Here is a 12749-nt window from a genome sequence, read left to right on the forward strand (position 1 = left end):
CTGCTGTACATGAGACCCTTGCAGTGGTGGCTCAGGACCAAGGGATTTTCCCCGAGGAGGAATCCGCTTCGCATGATCAAGGTCACGCGGCGAAGCTTACGTGCCTTGGACATGTGGAAGAAACGTTGGTTCCTAGTTCAAGGCCCAATGTTAGGGGCTCCTTGTGGTCGTGTAACGCTAATGACAGATGCCTCTCTCACCGGCTGGGGGGCAGTCATGAGTGGTCGCTCTGCCCAGGGTCTGTGGGAAGACCATCATCTCACTTGGCACATCAACTGCCTGGAGATGCTGGCCGTGTTTCAAGCTCTGACACACTTCATTCCAGACCTAAGGGGAAATCATGTGCTTGTCCGCACAGACAACACATCGGTGGTCTCCTACATCAATTGGCAGGGGGGTCTGTGTTTGCGCCCCTTGTAAAAGCTGGCGCGCCAGATCCTTCTGTGGGCTCAGGGGAAGCTCCTCTCGCTAAGAGCAGTTTACATCCCTGGGTATCTCAATCAGGGGGGAGGGAATTTGGCCAGGTGGAAGTGGATCTATTTGCATCGCAGGAAACGACACACTGCCCGCTCTGGTTCTCCCTCGCATCCAGCTCCACTGGGGCTGGATGCCATGGTACAGACGTGGCCGAGTCTTCGTCTGTACGCTTTTCCCCCGATCGCTCTGCTCCAGGAGTTCTGGAGAGAGTACGGGGGGATGGGGTCCGTCTGTTGTTAGTAGCCCCGTTTTGGCCGTTTTTTGAAAGTTGTGGACATGGCCCCTGAGGGGCACAGTTCCTAGCATCTGGTCTCTCAACTGAGGTTGTTGAGACTATACTCCAGTCCAGAGCTCCCGCCACTAGGAAACAGTACGCCTTAATTGCAGGGTGACAATTCAGTAATATCCAATGAACAAAGAAGCCAGTATTTTGTTGCCTGTCTTGACTGCTGGAATGGTGTATAGGGGATAATGGAGGCCCCTCCTCAAAGCCCGGGGCCCACAGCAATCACCTGATCTGCCTATAGCTAGCACTGAGCTTTAGATAGCTTCCAAATACTTTCTAGATCAACTTTGAATAAAGAAAATAGAGATTTAGAGCCAGAGCAGAGCCAGACATTCATGTATGTGAAATTTAGCTAGCAGGAAACACAAATTAAGTTATATTTTCATATAGGCCTATTCGCTTTTGAGTAGTTAAACAATACAAAGAAAAGTCACTTACAAAATAAGATCAGATGAAAATTTTACAAATCTGAGCAAAATTTCTCTGTATGGGTACAAAACAAGTGAATGAATATTCCTCAGAAGAGTGAAAAAAAACAGCAACTCACTTCAGTGTCTGACTTATATTATAATTACATGAATATTTTTTTTTTTTTTTTGGATGAACTCAATCTGTTGATTGACCTCTTCATATTTAAGGAGAGAACTATAGTTTCCAAAGTCAGACATTGCTTGTTATGATTTTCAATAATGTAGAATTTAGTAGAGACGCTATGACATGGAGATAATTTTTAGTCCATCTCCTATCCTGAAAATAAAAATGAGCTCCCAAAACTTACTGCCAGATTCTGGAAGATAAATTCTTCAGACAGTGGTACAAGAGGAAGTGGTGCTGGTCCTTCAAGAGTCACTCTCATCCTAGCTGTCTATAAAAGCCTTTAAAAATCAGTCTTCCTGTATTTTACTACACTTCAGCATGTGATTCTTAAGTGAGGGTCATTTTTTACCCGAGCAAAGTCTCCGAGAACCTGTGACACCTTGTACTTCTGGACACTAAAGGGTTCCTGGTGGTTTTACACCTAATTCTTCACCTTAATTCTTAATTATTTTGCAGTTAATGTGTCTTTTCTACTCTACCTGTTTTTTTCTGACCCTGCTGACCCAATGAGAATTTTGCTGTCCAATGCTCATGCCTTAACTTTGCTATTTCTAGCATTGTATCCTTCTCATGGCCATTTAATAATTTTTGACTTTTCAGTCTAAGTTGAATCTCTTTTTTGGCACATTTTATCTGTAAAAGAAAACCTGCTTAATAATTATGCACACCTGAGTATAAAGCATGTTTCACTTCCAGCCTTCATGGACAATTAAATATCATTTATAAATTATTAAAGACAAAATTAATAGTAGTTATTAAGATTGATGTGGTTTGGAATTGGTAAAATGTGCTTGGAAAAAAAATATGATCAGAATATCAACTTGTATAATAATTATGCACACCTGAGTATAAAGCATGTTTCACTTCCAGCCTTCATGGACAATTAAATATCATTTATAAATTATTAAAGACAAAATTAATAGTAGTTATTAAGATTGATGTGGTTTGGAATTGGTAAAATGTGCTTGGAAAAAAAATATGATCAGAATATCAACTTGTATAATAATTATGCACACCTGAGTATAAAGCATGTTTCACTTCCAGCCTTCATGGACAATTAAATATCATTTATAAATTATTAAAGACAAAATTAATAGTAGTTATTAAGATTGATGTGGTTTGGAATTGGTAAAATGTGCTTGGAAAAAAAATATGATCAGAATATCAACTTGTATAATAATTATGCACAAACTGTAGTGTCTGTGTAATCAAGTCGTTAATATTCCAAAAAAAATAAGTGTCCCGAAATAAACAAGCCAAAGGTGAAAGAAATGACAGAAATGGAGAAAAAACCTTGGGAGAAACCAGGCTCAGTCGGGGGCCAGTTCTCCTCTGACCAGACGAACCAACACTTTGTGGTTCCTCGAGGTCTTTGCTGAGGTTTTGTGCCAATGGCCATATAGTTGATGAGGCCTTCTCTGGGGATCTGTCTCTGGGGCTCATCTAGTTGTCCTGGTCTCTGCTGTCATTCAGTGCTGTAGAGGTCTCTAGCTGCTGATTCACCATCTGTACTGGATACGGACTGGATCCCGGTGACTCCAGTGACCATCTGATCTGGATACAGACTAATATTAGTGTAGATGCCATTCTTCTCACGATGTAACAAGTGCGTCGGGTGTTTAATGTCCATTAAATAGGCCCGCGCTGACACTTCTGCTTAAGCGTGCTCTTAGCATATGCCTGAAATGATATGAGCGCCATTAACACAAACTGGCTAACTAGCTAACTCACACGTCCCGATCCCGTCCCACCCTCGTATATCTCGTAAATATTCAGTCAGTGTGTGACATTATGTACATCCAGTTGGTCTTTACCCCAAAATACTCAATGAGCAAAAGTATGTCCAAAAAACTTATTTTCAACATTTTCGTCGCACATTGAAATGACGTCCCCTGAGGAGCCAGAAGGAACTTATTTATGATGTATTTTAGGACATCTTCTGAACGTCCAATATTGACATCCACATGACTTCTCTAGAAGGTTAAAATTTAGTTCAGATGTACGCCTTGTGGACGTATATTCAATGTCTTACAGGGTAAACCGCAGACTCATTTAGACATAATTTATACTGCTTCTAGACAAAATTAACACTCTTAGTCTGCATCCAATTACAACTTATGCAAATCAACTCATAGACACAGTGTGTTTGTATAAAAATCAAGAAAACTAAAGAAACTTCACATATCATACAGTGGATAACAATTAAAGGGATAGTTCACCCAAAAATGAAAACTCTGTCATTAATTACTCACCCTCATGTCGTTCCAAACCCATAAGACCTTCGTTCATCTTCAAAACACAAATTAAGATATTTTTGATGAAATCCGAGAGCTCTCTGACCCTCCATAGACAGCAAGGGTACTACTACGATCAAGGTCCAGAAAGGTACCAAGAACATCTACAAAATAGTCCATGTGACATCAGTGGTTCAAACGTAATTTTATGAAGCTTTTTTTAAACCATTTCAACACCATTTTTTTCAGTGTGCATTACAAGATACTCCAGTTGTTTTACTATTTTTTTTGTAATTCTCTTAAAACCCTTTTAAATCCTTTGCCTCGATCAGTTCGCGATCACTCCATAAAATTTTTGCGAGGCTCTGCACTTTCATTTCTCACTTTCTATAAGTTACATATGTTCATTTTATTTTACTACACCATTGATAGTTAAAGCATTTTCATGTATATAAAATCATTTTAAAAAAGCGCCCATGATTGTGACAGCCTTGGTTGATTTATAATAGGCTAAATAAATAAACACCCTAAAAATTCCGTGACAACTAGCCCCGCTCTCCTCAACATCTTGTTTCAAGGAATAAATCATGATTTAACCCAAGTTAAACACAGAAGATGAAATACTCTGTCTGTCCCACAAAAAGCACAGAACATTAACAGGACTATTAAGCTCAGAGATGGTTAGGCCTGTTATGGATCACATGTTTCAGATTGATTACATCTTTCTCAGCGTCCAGTGTTTCCTTGCATTAAATCCCGATTTGTTCCACTCGAAAGGACTAAAACAAACTTTCAACTCAAATTGTAATTTTTCAATTGAGTGTTTAATTACTGCGGCAAGTGTCCGTATCCGTCTTCTCTAGAAGAGCTCTTGATTGTCTCATCCAGTTATTTAAATGGTCTTCTGGCCAGGAGCTGAAATGGAACAATATCCTTTGGTTTTGCTTCCCTGGCTCCAGTGCTTCTCATTTATTTTTATGCGGAGCGGGACAAAGCGTTGGCACCTTTCCACTGTGAAGGTAGTCAAGAGGAGCTCGACTCCTGAAGCTGTGCAATGAATCGGTGCATTACAGTTAAAAAAAAGTGCACAATTGCTTCTTTCTGCTCCACTTGGCTGCGATAGCACTTGGAGGGCCAGTGACGGGGGGTAAGAGCGCCCCTTCAATAAAACCAAGTAGTTTTGTTTGCTCGAGACAATATAGTGAATTCACGAGTTCGCACTAACATATAATGTGATTGAGCAATTAGTAGCATATTTGGTGTGCTGTCCAGAGGGTGGGCTCTGAGCTTGGGTTAAAGCCCGAACCCAGAGAACTCCCCAAAAGAAGCTAATGGCATGAGACAGCAGCCGGAGAGAAAATTGTAAGTAGCCCCCAAAAATATGCATACCGTGAAGAAAAGTAGGGTGTGCGAGGAGGCAGCAGGGTGACTGGGAGGGGTCGTGTGGTCTCTGAAAGGAGCTGCGGCTCTGCTGCACCGGAAGGGAGAGTCCCTCTTGCAGCTTAATACGTGGCGTGGTTTAAAGCGTCAGATGGAGGGCTTTCACTATGACCAAAGGGAGCTGCGGCTCTGCTGCACCGGAAGGGAGAGCCCTGTCTGATGCGGAAAAAGCGAATGGGGCTCAAAACGATGGATGGAAGGCTTTCACTGCGACTGAAGGGAGCTGCGGCTTTGCTGCACCGGCGGTAGTTTCTAATGAGCGAGGCACTGCGGCGGCAGTATCAAATTAAGAGGGGCACTGCGGCGGTAGTTTCAAATGAGCGTGGCACTGCGGCAGCAGTATCTAATGAGCGGGGCACTGCGGCGGCAGTATCAAATTAAGCAGGGCACTGCAGTGGCAGTATCAGTTAAGCAGGGCACTGCGGCTGCAGTATCAAATGAAGTGGGCACTGCTGTGGCAGTATCAAATTAAGCAGGGCATTGCAGCGTCAGCTTCAAATTTCATTTAACTGATCAGAATTAGATGGGCTTTCTTTGTGTGAAAATTATTGGTCCTGATATAGCTCTTGAAGGCATCCGATGACCATCGACCGAGAGCTTGGATCTGCTGTTGTGAGAGGTCTTTTTGAGCTGCTGTAGTTACTGCCCCAATTTGGAAGGAGTAGCTGGAAAATCTTTCTATGGGTATAACTGGTTGGACGATGATTTTGAACATCGTTTGGATAGATGTTTTTGAAACCAAAAACGTGTGATGGGGTGGTTACAGTCATCGACAAAAAGAGGGTCAAGAGGGGATGTAGACTGAGAGCTTCTTAATAGTAGGTAAGAAAAAGGGCCTGATACGGTTGGATTGGTGACGGGAGGTTAAAAATTTAGACGTGGTGACCTCTTTTTCCTGATCTGATTTGCTTTGTTTGATGAAATAGGAGATAGTTTTGCTGTCAAGCACGGAAAGTTCGGAGATGGTTGGATGGAGTTTGGGGTTGAATATAAGTTATTGTGAATTCCAAGCATCTCAGGAAACCAAAAAAAAGCCAGTATGAACATTGCATCGAGTCTACGAGCGGTATGAAGATAGTGGTACCCTGTGCAGAGAATGTGGATACATTTAGAAAGAATGTCGAAAGTTATCGGCTGTTTAGCGTCCGGGATTGGAGGATGAGAGCGCTGAATTCCTTTGATCAAAAGAGATGTTTGAGAATTGTTTATTTCAGGAGAGGGGGCACCGTAGATTAATTTGTGAAAAAATCGGATGCCGCTTAGATAACCTTTGATGGACCGGGCTTGGAGGTTCTTACAGGTGTTGAGGTAGGAAACGAAAGATGTGATTGAGAGGAGGGAGAAATCGGGAAATGGCAGGTTGTACGAGAGGTGGAAAGCTTTAAAATCATCTCCAAGCAGTTAGATAAGATTGGATGGTTCTGGGTGAAACTTCTTGGAGGATCGAACCCAGTGACGCGTTGAGGAGGTTTTAAGGGATGCGTTATGGGTGTTATGGGAATACGAGTTGTGAATAGTGAGGTGCTGGGGTTGGCCATGGGTCTGCCTCCGGAGCCAGCGCTCTGAATTTCTGTGAGAATCTGAGACTTGATGGTATTAGGCAGATAGGGTGGTTCCTGTGCTGCAGCATTCGGTGGGGTAGGTAGTGGGACTGCTGTGAAGTGTACTGAGGTTTAGAATGGAGAGAAGGGTTAGAAGGAAGATAAGGAGGGGCCATAACCTTTTGCGGAGGTTTAAATCGGCTTCCGGGTTAGTGCCTGCTATGGGAGCTGGAGACCACTGTAAAGAAAAAAGGGGTCATTAGGAATGGGAGGAAAAGCCCGAGATATGACGGCATGTGTTGCAAACGTAAGCAGCTTTGCACTTGTTTCAGCTGCTGTAGCTGTAGGCCACAGGGGCTTGTGATATTCAGGTGAAAATGCTGGAGAGCCTGTGCAGCTTGCAGAGGCAGCCTCACACTAATGTGTGCTACGGGAGCTGGAGACCACTGAAAAGGAAGAGAGGTTAGAAGTAGCAGGAGAAATATGATGACTTTGACAACATCATAAAATGATGAAAAGACATGCTTTTCCTCTTAACCACACAATAAGTAGTAAGTATTGAAACAGTTAGTCAGCCAAGCAGCACATCAGCTGGTAGAGACTTGGAGAGAGGTGCCTAGCAGTATTCACAACGCATGCAAATTAGGTTGCTAGTTGTATTGTATCCATCAGGTGGATTAGAGACAAACATCTTGTGTTTGTGAAATGGATGGACACACGAGAGGTGTCTCTCTGTTCCACCATCCATGCTGCTTTTACAGGAGACACTGTGCAGAGGAGGGTGAAAACACAAAATGGATGGAGGACAAAGAGTATTACATGTCCTGCACCTGTGACTGCCTACAACCAGCACATGGGGGGCATTGACCTGTCTGATCAGCTGTTACAGTACTACAGTATACAGCACAAAACAATGAAGTGGTACAGAAAGCTATTTCTATACTTCTTGGACATTGCTGCCACCAATGCTTTTATTGTACACAAAGAGCTTTATGGCACCATGAGCCATAAGGAGTTTATGGAAGAACTAATTGCAGAGCTCTGTGGTGTGTCACAGAAAATACCACCAAAACGGACCAGTGTTGACCATGTGCCTTTTCCAGGAGCTGAGCAGGCCTCAGATGCCACTACTGGTCGCCGGACCTGTGTGCTTTGCAAAGCAAAATTCTGCTGCACTTAAGGTTCCCAAGAGCACAGTGGCCTCCATTCCTTAAATGGAAGACGTTTGGGATGACCAGAACCCTTCCTAGAGCTGGCCGTCTGGCCAAACTGAGCTATCGGGGGAGAAGAGCCTTGGTGAGAGAGGTAAAGAAGAACCCAAAGATCACTGTGGCTGAGCTCCAGAGATGCAGTCGGGAGATGGGAGAAAGTTGTAGAAAGTCAGCCATCACTGCAGCCCTCCACCAGTTGGGGCTTTATGGCAGAGTGGCCCGACGGAAGCCTCTCCTCAGTGCAAGACACATGAAAGCCTGCATGGAGTTTGCTAAAAAACACCTGAATAAGATTCTCTGGTCTGATGAGACCCAGATAGAACTTTTTGGCCTTAATTCTAAGCGGTATGTGTGGAGAAAACCAGGCACTGCTCATCACCTGTCCAATACAGTCCCAACAGTGAAGCATGGTGGTGGCAGCATCATGCTGTGGGGGTGTTTTTCAGCTGCAGGGACAGGATGACTGGTTGCAATCGAGGGAAAGATGATTGCGGCCAAGTACAGGGATATCCTGGACGAAAACTTTCTCCAGAGTGCTCAGGACCTCAGACTGGGCTGAAGGTTTACCTTCCAACAAGACAATGACCCTACGCACACAGCTAAAATAACGAAGGAGTGGCTTCACAACAACTCTGTGACTGTTCTTGAATGGCCCAGCCAGAGCCCTGACTTAAACCCAATTGAGCATCTCTGGAGAGACCTAAAAATGGCTGTCCACCAACGTTTACCATCCAACCTGACAGAACTGGAGAGGATCTGCAAGGAGGAATGGCAGAGGATCCCCAAATCTAGGTGTGAAAAACTTGTTGCATCTTTCCCAAAAAGACTCATGGCTGTATTAGATCAAAAGGGTGCTTCTACTAAATACTGAGCAAAGGGTCTGAATACTTAGGACCATGTGATATTTCAGTTTTTCTTTTTTTAATAAATCTGCAAAAATGTCAACAATTCTGTGTTTTTCTGTCAATATGGGGTGCTGTGTGTACATTAATGAGGAAAAAAATTTTACTTAAATGATTTTAGCAAATGGCTGCAATATAACAAAGAGTGAAAAATTTAAGGGGGTCTGAATACTTTCCGTACCCACTGTAGCTATGAATGTGTCTTCTGTACCACTATATGCACCACAGTGTACTGACTGACTGGAAGCATGTAAGCTTTTTTTTCTTGGGACCACATAAACCTAATAAACTGTTTAACTGCACTCACAAGTGTATCTCAAGTTTTGTGTGATAGTTAAATATATTCTAAATAACCTACAAACAAACAATATATAAACTTATTTTGTCCTCACAGTCTTTCTGGTAACTCCCGACTGAAAGGCTCATTATGCAGGCCTTTGCCTTCTCAGGTGTGAAGCATCAGCATTACGCATGATAGTTGACGCCCTCTCGCATATAACCTTTCTACACAAAAAGTGTCTTAGAAAATTGTAATCAATATATTGTTTTCTGTGAAGGAGTGAACAGGATCATTTTCACTTCATTTTGTAGCAAAAACTCTAGTCTACCACATCCAGTTCTGAAAAGTCTTGTGAACAAATATTCTGTATGTGTTTTATGGCCTTATTTCAGTGACTTAAAAAATTAAGTTTTTCACAAACCATGCATAAACATTGTTTTCTCAAAAACACAAACATGTACTTTCACGCTGCTCACATAGTATTGTAGTCCAGTTTGTGCTGAATACAGTGTTATCAGACTTTAGCCATTAAAATGTATTGAAGATACTGAAAAAAAACACAAATGTCAGCAAGTCAAAACTTCTCCAGGGCCCCAAAATGCCCTCAGACCCCAGAGGGTTAAACCAATTAATGTTGCCGTTTCAAAGCAGCCCCGCCGTCTGAATGTTTTCTGTAAGGAGCACATCCTTCAGGTGCTGAAGCTAAATGCTAAATAGGCACGCAAAGAAGTTCAGCTCCCAATGCAGGTGTGTGACTTGTCATCATCTATTTTGGAGTTATTACAGTGTATTCTAAATATAAACTTGTTCTGTCAATCAGCGTCATTTCTGGACAGATCAGCCACTGCTCAGATGTATCTTCTGAATTCTGCTAATGATTATGTAAGGCAGTGTATTGTGTTGTCCACAAGATGTGGCTATAACACTGTTGTGTTAGGACAGATTCACCTTTAGCGCTGTTTGTTGATACGTGAGTAGTGCGCCATCTGTACTTCAGTTCATGTTATCAACTCTACAGTCATGGCCAAAAGTAATGCAACGTTTGCTGCTTCAGTATTTGTAGATTATTTTTCCACATGTTTCTATGGTATACTGAAAAAAATTATAAGCAGATGTAACAGGGTTAAAAAGAACATTTAATTTAAACAGTTTATATGTGAATTCCATAAAATAACTCCAGATGTCCCAAACAGTCGGAAGGGAGCTTCATCAGAGAAATAACTTTGCACCAGTCTTCTGCTGTCCAATCCTTGTACTTCCTGCAGAATTTCAGTCTGTCCTTGAGGTTTTTCTTGGAGAGAAGTGGCTTCTTTGCTGCCCTTCTTGACACCAGGCCGTTGTCCAAAAGTCTTGGCCTCACTGTGTGTGCAGATGCTCTCACACCAACCTGCTGCCATTCCTGAGCAAGCTCTGCACTGCTGGATACATGATTCTGTAGCTGGCTCCTCAGGACGAGATGGTCCTGGAGCTTGCTGGACACTCTGGGACGTCCTGAAGACTTCTTCACTGCAGCCGAACCTCTCTCCTTGAAGTTCTTGATGATCGGGTATATGGTTCTTTCAGGTGCGATATTCTTCTTTGTAGCTATTTCCTTGCATATGAGGCCATTTTGATGCAAAGCGATGATGGCTGTTCGTGTTTCTTTGGAGGTAACTATTGCTAACAAGAACACAATGATTGGAAGCACTTATCCCCTCCTTTTATAGCAATCAGTCTACTCTTACAATCTAATTAGTATGATAGTGATTTTACCTGACTAGTACTCATTCACACTTTCACATGTGCTGCTGATATGATTAGTCAGTTAATGTTAGCTGGTCATTTTGTGTCAGGATCAAAAAACAGTGAAATTTGTTTTTGGTGAAAAGTTCATATTTTTGGCCAATTAAGCTTTTAGCAATTATTTAAAATGCTTCTGATCACTCTACACAATAATCTAGAAACCATGTGAATGAACTCAACCACTTAAGCAGCAAACTTGGCAAAACACAAAATGTATGTCACTGCCAAAACTTTTGGCCAAGACTGTATGTTTTTCTGCTGTAAAGTTGGGCATTTTAACATGGGAGGTCTATGGGCCTGACTCCCTTTTGGAGCCAGTCTCTAGCAGCCAGTCCATGAATTGCAGTCACTTTCGTTTTGGTTTCAAGAGAGAGACGGGGAGGTTGCCTCTTGATTTATACTCTGCTTCTTTGTTTGTTTGTTTGTTTGTTTTTGTACAATTGCTAGATTTGTTTAAAAAATGATTTTGTATTTTTTAAAACGTGTATGTTATTTGAACGAATGATTTGACATCGCAATTTTTCCCACAGTGTGTGGAGTTTAAAGACGCTCCCTTAAGCTCTACAGGTGAGGAGTGTCAGCGCCATCATTGTTTTTCGCGTCTCGAATAAAAAGTTAAAGCAGATGTTCAGAGTTAATGTTTCACCATTTAAACAGCCAGAATCGATTATATACAGAATATCAAAGTGTTTCATAGGAACCTTTATTAAAGCTAAGTCATGATTAACGTGCAGCTGCTTCATAGAAAGCTGGTGATTTTGTGAATCTGTGTAAATAAGGTGAGTGCTGATGCTCAGGTGCTTTACAGTGACTTCCGCATTCATATCTCCTCTAAAGGACGTTTATTTTTATGTTTCATATTTTCTTTGATGAACAGCAAGCAGATGAGCGTGGTTTGATTGGTGTGTGGTGTTGTCTGTGGTGTATTTGATCATTTGTTAACACACGACTAACATTGTGTATCTGAGTGAACGCCGCGTCTCATCATCTGTTGCTCTCAGGATCCGTTCAGCTGAATTATTGAGTTTGTTTCTCATTTCTATTCAGAGTCAGTGCTGGAGATCAGATTCTGCTTCATCATGGATGACACACAAACATCCACAGATGAAGATTGTTCTCCAGGATGCAGGTACTTTGAATAAACACTGTATTCAATCACATTGAATGATGGTAGATGGGAGTCTCTATTGTGTTTTTGTGTCTGGAGGTTTTTATTTTTAAAAAGTCAAAAAGTGTGTGTTTCAAGCCGGTGGGCGCTCTCGTGCAGAAAGTCCAAAACAGACTCATATTATCTTTTGAAAGTGAAAGTGACGTGACATGTGGCTAGACTTGTGCCGGTATTCGGTAATGCGATATATCACGGTAATGAATATGCACGATATTGTCATCTTGGGCACTTCTAAATACTGTGAATAATTATATATTACAAATTATTCAGAATTTTGAATGCATTTTAAGAATACTTTTCTCATCAACTGGTCAAAATGCACAACACAGCTGTATGCTGCAAGTGAAAGACGCATGCGCACTCTGATGTAAACAAGCACGGACGAGAAGCACACGGCGGAACATGTGAGAGACGCTCTGGAGGAAAGCACACTTTCACTCTCTGACAGCAGATGGCACTAAACTGCAGAAATAATAATAATAAAAATAATTCATTTAAATGCAGCAGTTACCCCGGAAACCCTGTAAACAAAGCAGCTGCACTACTTTCTGTTTCTGAATCATGTTTAAATGATTTAAACAGCCATTCAGATTTGTGTATTCGCTATGATGTTCATCACAGCACCAAATACTTACATATTTAGACTTAATAGGCTATTTATTTTCAATCTTTTTTTTATATTTTAATCTGGACTACAAGTCTACAACATGCCCTAGATATTGTTTGAAAGTGTTTTGATTCTTTATTGTTCGGTCACACTTTACATTAGGGCTTAATTAGTTAACATTAGTTAATTCATTAGTTAACAAACTGCCAATGAAAAATTATTCT

The 12749-nt window shown here is 41.7% G+C and overlaps 1 protein-coding gene across 1 annotated transcript in view; it reads left to right on the forward strand.

The window, feature by feature from the left end:
• The first annotated feature begins 11468 nt into the window (after positions 1 to 11468).
• LOC107573028 (NACHT, LRR and PYD domains-containing protein 3-like) overlaps positions 11469 to 12749 on the forward strand; it is a 33974-nt gene continuing 32693 nt past the window's right edge. Inside the window, exons 1-2 of the mRNA XM_016259463.1 lie at positions 11469 to 11529; positions 11798 to 11879. Coding sequence (XP_016114949.1) covers positions 11830 to 11879 — 50 coding nt within the window. The 5' untranslated portion in view covers positions 11469 to 11529; positions 11798 to 11829. The remainder of the gene's footprint in view (positions 11530 to 11797; positions 11880 to 12749) is intronic.

Source organism: Sinocyclocheilus grahami, unplaced genomic scaffold, assembly GCF_001515645.1.
Source record: "Sinocyclocheilus grahami isolate Dianchi unplaced genomic scaffold, SAMN03320097.WGS_v1.1 scaffold1852.1, whole genome shotgun sequence".
Lineage (NCBI taxonomy): Eukaryota > Metazoa > Chordata > Actinopteri > Cypriniformes > Cyprinidae > Sinocyclocheilus > Sinocyclocheilus grahami.